Consider the following 12,478-nt stretch of genomic DNA (forward strand, 5'->3'; position numbering starts at 1 on the left):
TTTAGCTTGAAAAATACCAAAAAAAGTCAAAATCAAAAGTAAATTATTACCTACTTTTAACTTATGACTTTTAAGCCACTTAAAATAATTTCATTCAAACACTCCCCAATAATCTTGTTAATATGAACAAGAATATAGTAGAAAGAATTTAACTGAATTATTTTAAAAAAATTTAAAAAGCAAGGTACAAACACAATCTTAAAAAAGGAGGAGTGAGTGGGGCAACGGCGTACATGTTCAGGGAAGCCAAAATACTAGGGAGTGTTACTAACCCAAACAAAAGCGTGGATTGTTTTTCTCCGCCTCTGATCGACTGACTGACTGACTCACTCCATTAGGGCTTCTTATCACTTGGCTTTTCAGAACCGAAAATTAGCTACTCTTCTGTGTCATCGGTTAGGTTTGTTTTTGAATCTCTCTCTGTGTACGGGCTTAAAAATTGCTTTTTTCCCTAATGGGTATTTCAAAATGTTATCTTCCGATGTAAGTTTAGTTGATAAACTAATTGTGGTTCAGATTAGTACCAATTGAGTGGAATGTTCTATGTTTTTTGCTGTGAATTTGAGTTATTTCTCTCTTTCTATTTAATCTTTTGTAAGAATTTTTCTTTTTCTCGTTTCTTGAATTTGTTGAATGTGAGAAACCCGGCTAGCCTAGCGCTACTATCTTGATTTAGTGATCATATTATTATTATTATTATATATTTTTTTCGTTTATGTCTACTCTCTCCATGCATGGCTTCTGTTTTCTATTGGAACCGCTTTTTCTCTCATTGTGTTTCAGTTTATGTTATTCAATTCCTTTTTTTGACAGTGACAGTAGGATTGTTTGATGCGTGACCATGTGGATCCTGTTGGCGATTTTCTAGAGTTTGCCTGTAGCTTCTTCCACAAACTTCTTGTTAACTTGGTTTTAAGACATTGCTCCCATCTGGTAAGAGAATAGTTTACCGTTTCTGAATTATTTAAGATGCCTGTTTTATGACATTGCCATATAGTGTTTCTTGAGTACAGGTTCGTTCAATTTTCTCTCCAATGGATGCAATTGATATCTCTTCAGATGATTCGGACTTGCGTGAAATAGACAACTACACAGAGTCACCTCTCAGGGATTCTGCTACTTCTCGAATCCTTCCATCATGGGCAACAGGTTAAAATATTAATTTTTTTTCTCTTCCTGGCTCAAAGTTATTATGGTGAGTTTGTCTGTTTGTCTATAACTTAGACCATCGAACAATGTCAGATAGCCTTCCATCCCAAAAGTTTCCGTCACCAACAAGACCAAGTTATCTCAATGGAGGTTCCTCTAACTATCATAGCAATAGATATATGAATCCTCCAACTATTACTGACGACAATGGACCATCAAGTTCGCGAGCAGTTAGAGATGTGAATTTTGAGTACTCTTCTGGAAATGGTAATAATGGTCTGTGACAAGTATTATAGGCGGAATACCTCACATAGTACTCTTTATTGAAAAGAAAACCTTCTTTTCTGATGCAGATAATAGGAATCATTTTCCGCAACAAGCTCTAAAGCGGATGCTTCCAACATCCCTTCAGCTTTTGGATGTACCTGGCAGTCAGACTCGTCAATTTCATGAAAGATCATACCAATCAGGGTGGGCAAGTTCAAGCCGGGGCAACCATAATGAGTTAGTTCTCTATGAAAACAAAGGAAGCAGAGTATTACCTCCGTCTTTGATGCATAGGAAGCCCACTTCAGGTGTTCAACATACCAGTGTAAATGATCCCTTACATTACCCTGGGACAGCTGAAGAGAGAGCTGCAGCAGCTGATGAGAGACTTATCTTTCAAGCTGCTCTGCAGGTACTTGTTTGTGCCCTTTCTTGTGATCTGTAAATGCTGTATCGGATTGCACAATTCAGGAACTTCATGCATTGGACCTACTTTTTATCTCGACCAAATCAGGAGGTCTTCACTATTCCCTCATCCCCATAATATATAGCAAAATTGATTTCACTGCTGTCAGTTGATATCCCTTGTCTATTTTTGAATAAATATGCTTGAAACTATACAGTTGAACAAGTCCAAGCTAGTCTAGAACACAAATGGTTATGGATCTACTGGAGGTATGATTAGTTCTGATGTGGGGTTTGTTCCCCTGTAAAGGAAAAATTATTCAGATGCACTCTGAGCCTCCATTAAAAATATAAAGAACTTTTAGTATTATTATTGTTCTTGTAATAAATACACACGTGCGCGCACACACACACATATGTATGTATGTATGTATATAATATATCTTATTTTTCATTTCTATCGTTTATTTGGTACGATGATGACATGTGTTGAGCTTATATCGCGCCTACAATGGCTGTTTGGTACTAAGGCATAGTCGTTACTGTTGCACTATGAGTGTCCAGAGGCTGCATCTCTTGTATTTTCATTCAGCTTATAGTTAAACATACTGATGCTCTTTTTAATCAGGATTTGAACCAGCCCAAGGTAGAAGCTCGTCTGCCAGAAGGTCTTTTGTCAGTTTCTCTCCTAAGACACCAGGTCTACTTGTGCTACACTTCAAATATCATTTTTTCTTTGTTATTGTATATGTTCTAACAACTTTTTTCCTCCTTAAGAGAATTGCTTTGGCGTGGATGCTTCAAAAAGAAACTGGTAGTGTACATTGTTCGGGTGGTATTCTGGCTGATGATCAGGTCAACTGTTATGCCATTTGCCTTATTCTGCTTAGTTTCTTCTTGCAAGTGCTGGTATTCATCATGTTTATTGTTTATTCTGTTATGTTACAGGGTCTTGGTAAGACTATTTCCATGATTGCCCTGATACAGATGCAGAGATCAGCTCAGGATAAGTCTAAAGCAAAAGATGTGGATGCTATTAAAGCTGAAGCCTTGAATTTGGATGATGATGATGAAAATGTTGCTTCTGCTTCTCAGAAAACAAACCAGTGTGGAGAAATAGATGGTGTTGAGGTGATTCCAGATGCAAGAACTTCTATAAAGGGGTTTCGTCGTAGGAGGCCAGCAGCTGGTACATTGGTAGTGTGTCCAGCAAGTGTTCTACGACAATGGGCTCGAGAATTGGATGAGAAAGTAACAGATGACGCACATCTATCTATTTTAATCTATCACGGAGGTAATAGGACTAAGAAACCGGCGGAACTGGCAAAATATGATGTGGTCCTGACTACGTATGCCATTGTGACAAATGAAGTTCCTAAACAAGCTTTAGTTGAAGAGGATGACGATGACCAAAAAAATGGCGAGAGATTTGGAATATCTTCTGATTTCTCTTCAAGTAAGAAGCGGAAGAAGCCCTCTCTTAATAAGAGGGGAAAAAAGGGCAGAAAAGGGTTCGATGCAGATGACTTTGATCCTAACTGTGGTACTCTTGCCAAAGTCAGTTGGTTTAGGGTGATTTTAGATGAAGCCCAGACAATAAAGAATCATAGAACACAAGTAGCTAGAGCATGCTGCAGCCTTAGAGCAAAACGAAGGTGGTGCTTATCTGGAACACCGATACAGAATGCCATTGATGAACTATTCAGCTACTTCAGATTTCTGAGATATGATCCCTATGCTGAATATAAATCATTTTGCAGCCAAATTAAATTTCCGATTGCTATTAACTCAATTAATGGGTATAAGAAGCTTCAAGCAATTTTGAGGGCCATAATGTTGCGACGAACAAAAGGTAACCGTCGACTTCTCTTTTTTGTTATCTTTATATATTGTATTATTGTAAAAGGATTGCTGAATGAGAATATCGTGGGGTTTAAGCCTTTTGGTCTTGTTACTGCCCTGGATTTCCGTAAGTAATTTACCCCCCCTTATGCATTTTCCTTTTGACTGGTTGAAACAACAAATTGTTTTTACAAAATAATCTCCGTATTGAAGTTTCCCCCTGTGGATCACAGGGGGAGCTTGATGCGGTAGCAGCTTTCTGTATTCATTTTATTTTACTATCCATGCATCTATGTGGTGCCGGCATGTGTGTCTGAATGGACTTCATATTCTTTTGTTCAATATATAATCTTTATTTGCTGTAACCTAATTTACTCTCATGTGTTCACTATAAGTCTGTTAAATTACTTCCTAGTTAGATCTTCAACAGATATTTTTATGTGTAGCTCATTATCTGAACATTACTGATTTAGGTACCGTGATTGATGGCGAGCCAATTATAAACTTACCGCCAAAAACTATACAGTTGAAGAAGGTGGCTTTCTCTACCGAGGAGCGAGCTTTCTATAACAAATTAGAAGCGGAATCGCGATCACAATTTAAGGTGCCTCACTGTCTGCCTCCCCTAGCCCTATAGATGTGTCAAAACTTGACAATTGTTAATGAAATAATATTCACTGCATCACATCATCCTTTTCTATGATATTTCTCTCAACTAACTTAAGGGTAGTGTTTACTAAACAGAGACAAGTTTCTTACAGTTTGATGTTCTAGTCATAGTTCCTGAGTTTTCTGTTCAGTGGAAGTCTGAATAACTGGGAAAATCTTTTCTATTTATGTTCTAGTAAGTCAATTGAGTTTCTGTTAAACAGAACTTCGAGGAAATCTTTGCAGTACATGTTGTCTATGTGAACTGAGTTCTCATTTTGTGGTTTGTAAATGTGAGTTTTTGATTGATCAAACGGCTCCTATAAGGTGATTTTAACCAGTTGAAACCGATTCCATTTGTTTGTCTTTAGCATGTCTTACACCTCTCATGGTATGTTCTTTTCCTTGAGATGTAAAAACCAACTATATATAAGAATACTCTACTATGAAAATTAGAAGCATACTAAGTGTCTTACACCTCAAACTAACACCTTAAACCTGATTGGTTTTTTTGCAATTTATAATAGCCATGCGGCTTATTATGATTGGCCACATATATTATTAATTTAAAAATTAAACCCACCCACTTTTTAAACCCATACGTCCCTGACCATTCTTAAAACTTCAATCCTGTTCGTTCTCATTTTCACTTTGACCTTGCTGATGACGCCTGATTTAAGGTCTCAACTTCTAGGCGAGAGTGCTTCCACTTTCAGTGAGATGGGTTTAATTTGTAAATTAAGTAATATATGTGGCCAATCATAATAAGCAAAGTGGCTATTTTAAATTGCACGAAGCCATTAGGTTTAGGGTGATAAGTTTTAGGGTCATTCTTGACCCAAAAAATTAGGTTGGGGGTATTCTTAGACCAGAGTGGATGAAGGGTATTTGTGAGCCATTTTCCATTTTAGGGGAACTTTTGGCCCTATTTTCGTTATACCTATTTTATATGGGGTTGTCACCATTTCCCCTTAATTCATTCCCGGGAGAAAACATGGAATGATAATGGACTACCTTATTTTATTGCATTTGGATATTAGACATGTGATGAATACATTCTTTATCTAGTGTATAATATTCTTTGATGATTAAATAGCAAAAGATGTACATTAGCATAACTGTAATCTTTATTATGTTTCTGTCCTACAATAGTGGGGAATTTCGGGTCCGTTTATTTGGTTCAATCTTTGCCAAAATGTTAGGCTACATATCTGGGGGCTCAGTAAGGCTACATATCTGAGGGCTCAGTAAAAGATACAAAGAAGACATCAAATAGAAGGTGGAAATATGACGTGATATCTGGTTATGAAAATGTGACAAGAAAGAATCCTTTTCTCACCCTCATGATAAGTTTAGTACACCACCATTGCTTTATATTTCGGAATCCTATTACGTAGATAAGACTTCATTTTCAAGGCTAAACTTTTAGTCTTTCCTGAGTTGTGAAGCAATTTGGTAAATTTTGACCTCCAGAGCAGGTTGAGATTTCTAGTAGGCTTCCGATGTTTTGTTGTTTAGCTGGTATCACTACCTCTAGTGTATCTTCAATTAAAATGTTCTCATCTTGCAGGCATATGCTGCAGCTGGAACTGTGAAGCAAAACTATGCAAATATCTTATTGATGCTTCTGCGACTTCGGCAGGCTTGTGACCACCCAAAACTTGTCAAAAGGGAGAGTTACAATTCTGTTGAAAGAGCTTCATCAGAGATGGCGAAGAAGCTCCCGAAGGAAATGGTGGAGAATCTCTTGAAACAATTGGAAACTTCTTTAGTAACGTGTTCAGTATGCGATGTAAGTTCCCCATGGTTATTATCCTTGTCTGCTTCTTATGGATAGGTTTTTGTGGTCTTCTCATTTGTTGAATTCTTGATCTATCTGACTAGTATAAGTGCAAGTTGAGGTGAAAGTCTTAGGCAGTCAAAACCATATTACTCCCTCCGTCCCATTTTATGTGTCGCCATTTGGCCGGGCACGGAGTTTAAGAAATAAGGGAAGACTTGGTAAAGTTTACCAAATTGTCCTTTATCAAAAAATGTGCCACTAACTTTTTTTTAATTAAGTGGGACCAATAAGGGTAAAAGGTTAATTGTGCCTTTAAAAAGTTGCCAAATAAGGAAAGACGACATTTATTTTGGGACGGACAAAAAAGGAAATGATGACACATAATTTGGGACGGAGGTAGTATGGTTTACCGCAAATTAGAAAATACCCCTTATCTATGTTACATGCATTCTCCATTTCCCTTCCCCTCTAATCGAGTTGGTGTTGACATCAAATGACTACAGTAACAGTATGGGATTCATAGCAGATGTCTTCTTCTTTGACTATAAATGGAGTGTATGGTCATGGATTTAGTAGGGGGCCCTACAAGAAATGAGTTAAGTCAGGGTCACTTTTTTCATTTTTCTCCTTTTCTGGACAACAAGCTTGTCCACTTAATAGTTTGAGAAGGAAACACCAAGCTTGTCTGCTACTGTGTTATGCTGCTACTTTGAAACTATTGACTGAGTAGATTTATGTAAAATAACGCCACTTAACTGTAAATTGAGACGTTTTTTGGGATGCCCTGAGGTGTAATGCTTCCATGTATTTCTTCAAATTCAGATGTACCCATCTGATGATATTTCATTTCCTCAGTGAGTGCCAAGTTTTGGTGCTTGAACAGATCTGCCACCTCATGAAAATAATACCTGACACTTTGTGAAGAGTTCATGTAATATGGGTCCTTATATGTCTTTTTGAGTTTGAAACATTCGCAATCATGTTCAACCTTGAACTCTCTTTTATTACTGAAGAAGGTACGTACCGTTACACTCTTTGTCATTGCTTCAAAGGTGTATTGAGTTGAGACATCAAGGTTAGCTAGTCATTTGCCTCTTCGTGCCTTTTCTTCATCTCTACAATCCCCTCTACCACCCAATTTGTACTTGAAAATGGTTAATTTAGAGTAAGCTGACCATTTACAACAATAACAATAACAAACCCAGTGTATTCCCACATAGTGGGGTCTTGGGGGGTAAGATGTACGCAGTCTATACCACTACTTCAGGAGAAGTAGAAAGGCTGTTTCCGATAGACCCCCGGCTCAAGACAAGGAATAATAAACAAATACTTAATAAAGCATGGAACAAGATGTCGAGACATAAATACACCACTCACAAGGAATAATAAACGAAGAATAGTAAACAAATTCGTAATAAAGCATGCAACAAAGTGTCCTAGCAAGAATAATACATCTACCAAGTAATGCTCTACCCCAACGACTCAAACTGACACTAGCCTTTTATCCTAATCCGTGTTCTCCAGATCTTCCTATCTAGGGTCATGTCCTCAGTGAGCTGTAACTGCTCCATGTCTCGCCTGATCACCTCTCTCCAGTATTTCTTCAGCCTATCCCTACCCCGCCTGAAACCATCCAAAGCAAGCTTCTCACACCTACGAATCGGATGCCCCTCCTCATCACATGCTCGAACCATCTCAATCAAACTTCCCGCATCTTGTCCTCCACCAAAGCCACTCCAACCTTTTCCCGAATAGTCTCATTTCGAACTCTATCACCCCTATTAAGCCCACACATCCAACGCAACATCCGCATTTCCGCTACCTTCAATTTTTGAATGTGAGAGTTCTTGACTGACCAATATTCCGCTCCATATTACATGGCCGAACAGACTGCCACCCCGTAGAATTTGCCTTTCAGCTTGGGCGGCACCTTCCTATCACACAACACCCCCGAGGCGAGCTTTCACTTCATCCATCCCGCCCCAATACGGTAGGAGACATCCTCGTCAATCTCACCATTCCCCTAAATCATGGACCCAAGATACTTAAAACTATCCCTCTTACACAGCGCCTTGGAATCCAATCTTACTACCACCTCGTCTTCCTGCCTTGCCCCAGGGATTTGATCATTTAATCTCTTAAAAATCCCCATCGTCTTGCCCCAGGGATTTGATCTCGTGATAAGATATAGCACGTGATGTGTGGGTTAGGTGTATATCATGGATGCAAACTCGGTCACAGGAAAAGCTTGGTATTTAAGTGGAGAAGCATAGAGCGAAAGTCTCATTATCTATCGAGTTTTAAGCACCATTGGCCCTCAAAGATTTCTCTATTGTCAACTATCTTTCCAATGGTTGAATATTGGTGCTTGAGTTTTGTGGCTTTTATCAATGTTGCTCGGACTCTTCTAAGTTGCTGCTGTATTTGCGTCAGATCCTCCAAAAATGCTTTACTTTTGGATGATCCAACTTGCTCCCGTCGCCATTTGTAAAGGGTTCGAGCAACATAGCTTTTTTCTTTTTTGAGAAAGGTAAAGTTACCTAAAGCAGCATAGCTTTTTACCTAGAGCAGGCTACCTTAGTTCACTATTATTTCGTTTAGTCTATTAAATGTTAAATGTGAGAACACCTAAAACAAGTAGGAGAATATAAGAATAAGGTGATTGGACAAAGAGTAGGATTTCAGTTTTTTTTTTTGAAACTGATGATTAAGGAATTTTAGGTGCCGAAGAAAGGAAGGAGGAGATAATGAGGCAGGTAATGTACTTTTGTCGCTCTTAAGCTGAATTCAGATATTCCAAGGCAATGCTAATGATAAGAATCATCTTAGGGATCCAAGAACTTAGTAAAAATAAATCAAGAAATTGAACACAAAATGTGTGGAAGCTAAAAAGAATTAACATAAAATGAAAAAAATAAAAATAAAGATAGAATGATTTCAAGAAAGTGATTCTTGATTTAAAGAACATATTAACAAGTTCAAGAAAAGTCTAATTCTTGAAATTGACTCCTAACAACAACAACCAACACAAACTAATCTCTTTGGTAGGACTATCCCAAGAAGAAGAAAATGGAATCTCGCCCCCTCTTAGAGTAGCAAAGAACAAGAGTAAAATAGAATTTACCACCTTCTTGAATGCCTAAAAGTAATCTCTTTAAGAAGAATTTAATCTTATCTCCTAAAAGTGAATACTTGAATAAATTCAAAGTAACCATATTCAAATAAGCAAAAGAGAAAACTCTCCAATATTAGTCATCATAAAATTTTGTCGAAAAAAGTATAGAGAATACCCCTATTTATGGGGACATGGAGCCATCAAACTAGTCTTAAATAGGCATGAAAATAAATCCTACACTACTCTGGATAATATGTCTAACTACCTTAGGAAAATGAATAAGCAATAATAAACCCCTATAAGAAACAAGGAATGTTGGACTAGGAAGCATTTAAATTGTGTTTACGTTGTAATCTCTGTTAACAACATGTGTTCACATTACATCCTTAACTAACGGGAAAGATTAAGGGGAGTTTGATTACGACCCTATAATTAAGGAAGATTTGGAGCAAAATCATTAGGATAGAGGGTTAAGGGTGTGGTTGAGTTGTAGTCAGGTAGGGGATTTGTGGTGTCCTGTGTTTTGGCAATGTACTTTTGTGGATGTCATATCTATGTTATTGTATCATGTTCTATGTTTTTGATGTTTTGTTTACCGCCTGTCATGCTACCTTGTATCTTGAGTCGGGGGTTTATCGAAAACAGTCTCTCTACCTCGTTAGGAGTAGTGGTATGGATTGCGTACACTCTACCCTCCCCAGGCCCCACTAAGTGGGAATATACTGGGTTTGTTGTTGTTGTTGTTGTGGTTGTAAATGGCGCTTCATGAGCTCCTAAATTCAAGGAAAGATAGCCAAAAATCACACCTAAAATTAAGGCTCCTAAATTCAAGGAAAGATGGCCAACAATCACACTTAAAATTAAGGCAAGTGGGGTGAGGCTCCTATTTCTTTCTCAATGGCTGCAATTTGGGCCTAATCTATTTCCTCTTGGACTTGGAGTCGTGAAAGAACTATACCAATTAGCCAAATCAACTTCTTTAGTCTTTAGCTCTTCCTTTCTAATTGAAAGCTTCTCTAATTACGATTTGGTTATGAGTCTTCTTCCTTGTGAATCCAATTAGCTAGTACTGAAATTCTTTATGTCCATTTGAGTAAGTTCCTATGAGGCAGTCAGTTAAGATACTACGGACCTTGAAAAGATCAAAGAGAATAGGGTAATGAGTGAGAGAAAATGCTGATCTACCAAGGCTTAAGTAAGAAATGCTTCACGCTTAGTTTTCTCCCAACAATCATGACTACCCTTATCGACAAGTTGAACTCAACTGTCGACATGACTCTTGAAGCATGTTCTGAGGTAAAACCTCTCATTTTCTCCAAATCTCCCTAACTAACTGGGCCTCCCTAACTAAAAACAACATTCCCAGTTTGTTCCCACAAAGTAGGGTTTGGGGAGGGTAGAGCGTTTGTTTTCGATAAACCCCCAGCTCAAGAAGTCTAGAAAAAGACATAATATAAGAATAAGAAGCAATAAGCTGTATCACAACAACAAATAATAACCAAAATAAGAATACCACAAAATAATACTACTCCCCCAGTTTTAAAAAGAATGGCCTACTTTCCTTTTTAGGCCGTTTAAAAAAGAATGGTTCTTTCCCATTTTAGCAATACTTTAATTTCAACTGTTCACATGGCATGTTTAAGACCACAAAAATTAAAGGGTATTTTGGTACATTTAACACAACTTTAATTTAAAGCCACAAGATTCAAAAGTCTTTTATTTTCTTAAACTCCGTGCCAAATCAAAGTAGGTCATTCTTTTTGAAATAGAGGGAGTATCATCGATCTACCCAAAACAACAAACATCCTCGAACTATCAAGAACAATAAACTACTAGTGTAGCACTATGACTACTAGTGTAGACAACAAAACAAAGCACACCTTTATACTAGCCTTCTACCTTTATTCGCATCCTCCACTCCTTTCTATCTAAGATCATGTCCTTAGTAATCTGTAACTACTCTATGTACTGTCTAATCACCTCACTCAAATATTTCTTCAATCTACCTCTGCCTCTCTTGAATCCATCCATAGCCAACTTCTCATGCCTCCGCACTAGAGTATTTGTGCATCTCTTCATCACATGTTCGAACCATCTCAACCTTGCTTCCCGCATTTTGTCTTCTATCTAAGTCATTCCCACCTTGTCTCGAATAACCTCATTTCTAATCGTGTCTTTCTTAGTGACACAATCCTTGATTGGATAACTAATATCGCTTCTGACAAGAAATTAAAATAAGGAAAAAATATACAAATTATCACTAATCAATTGAATTTATGGGCAATATGGGACTCTATACTCTCACTCCCAATTGAATCCAATCAACAAATAATAAACCAACTTAATCAAACAAGAGAGAAAACCAAATGAATCCGCAAATTGATATCTCTTTGATTAATCAAACAAAAGAAGTTAACAAACAATTAAGAGAATCCATCATCTAAAGATTAAATACTAGATTAACTACTTGGGAACACCCAAAGCTAGAAGATTAAGCCACCACTAGATTACCTCTAGATTATCAACTAAAGTCTTCAAGACAATATCTCAATTCATCAAAACTAAGGATTAAAAATGACTAAGGCATCTATTTATAGTTTACCTAGTACAACTAAGCCCAAAAGTGACCTTGAAAAGATATAGGATGGCCTACTGCTTTAGATTGTGAGGAGTTATGCTGTCGTGCAATTGATTGTGTTGGGGCACAATTGCAGGTTTAGGCCACACAATGCTTCTGGAATGGTTATGTGGCTTGTGTTGCCGTGCAACCGATTGTGTTGGGCACACGTCCACGGTTCTTTTTCGACTTTTTGAAATCTCTTTCTTCTTCGTTTCCCTTGACCTTTGACACGCTATGTCTTTGTTTGGTGTATCCCAAGCATCTCCAAAGCTTCTTTCAGCATGAACATGGCTTGGAGTTCTTGGAGATCCTTGGCTTGACTTCGTGTGAACGGTCTTGATGCGATTGTGCTCGGATTCAATCTCGAATCCGAACCTTGCAAAAACATGGGAAAGACAACTAAGAAATCCTTACAGTATGAGGGTTAGCACAAGAAACAATAAAACACCTAGTATATTCCCACAAAATGGGGTCTGAGGAGGGTAAGTGTATGCAGTCTATACTACCTCAATGGTGAGATAGAGAGGTTGTTTTTGATAGACAGGGATAGCACAAAGATTAACACAAATATCACCTCACAAAGGAGGCACAAATATGAAATACAACCAAGTATCCTCTACCATCATGAAGAACAACTCATTATGCAAGT

General features: G+C 37.7%; 1 protein-coding gene across 3 annotated transcripts in view; it reads left to right on the forward strand.

Annotated features, from left to right (window-relative positions):
• The first annotated feature begins 201 nt into the window (after positions 1 to 201).
• The window catches only part of LOC107857618 (helicase-like transcription factor CHR28), a 43,019-nt gene continuing 30,742 nt past the window's right edge, over positions 202 to 12,478 (forward strand). Inside the window, exons 1-10 of one of the 3 annotated variants that reach the window (XM_016702461.2) lie at positions 202 to 400; positions 814 to 933; positions 1,014 to 1,149; positions 1,243 to 1,416; positions 1,503 to 1,828; positions 2,450 to 2,521; positions 2,599 to 2,676; positions 2,770 to 3,673; positions 4,137 to 4,267; positions 5,882 to 6,103. In XM_016702461.2, coding sequence (XP_016557947.2) covers positions 832 to 933; positions 1,014 to 1,149; positions 1,243 to 1,416; positions 1,503 to 1,828; positions 2,450 to 2,521; positions 2,599 to 2,676; positions 2,770 to 3,673; positions 4,137 to 4,267; positions 5,882 to 6,103 — 2,145 coding nt within the window. In that variant the 5' untranslated portion in view covers positions 202 to 400; positions 814 to 831. Of the gene's footprint in view, positions 401 to 813; positions 934 to 997; positions 1,150 to 1,242; positions 1,417 to 1,502; positions 1,829 to 2,449; positions 2,522 to 2,598; positions 2,677 to 2,769; positions 3,674 to 4,136; positions 4,268 to 5,881; positions 6,104 to 12,478 lie in introns of those variants that run through there. The other 2 variants (XM_016702462.2, XM_016702463.2) reach the window with 2 other exon arrangements.

The sequence above is a fragment of the Capsicum annuum genome, chromosome 2, assembly GCF_002878395.1.
Source record: "Capsicum annuum cultivar UCD-10X-F1 chromosome 2, UCD10Xv1.1, whole genome shotgun sequence".
In the NCBI taxonomy this organism is placed as follows: Eukaryota; Viridiplantae; Streptophyta; class Magnoliopsida; order Solanales; family Solanaceae; genus Capsicum; species Capsicum annuum.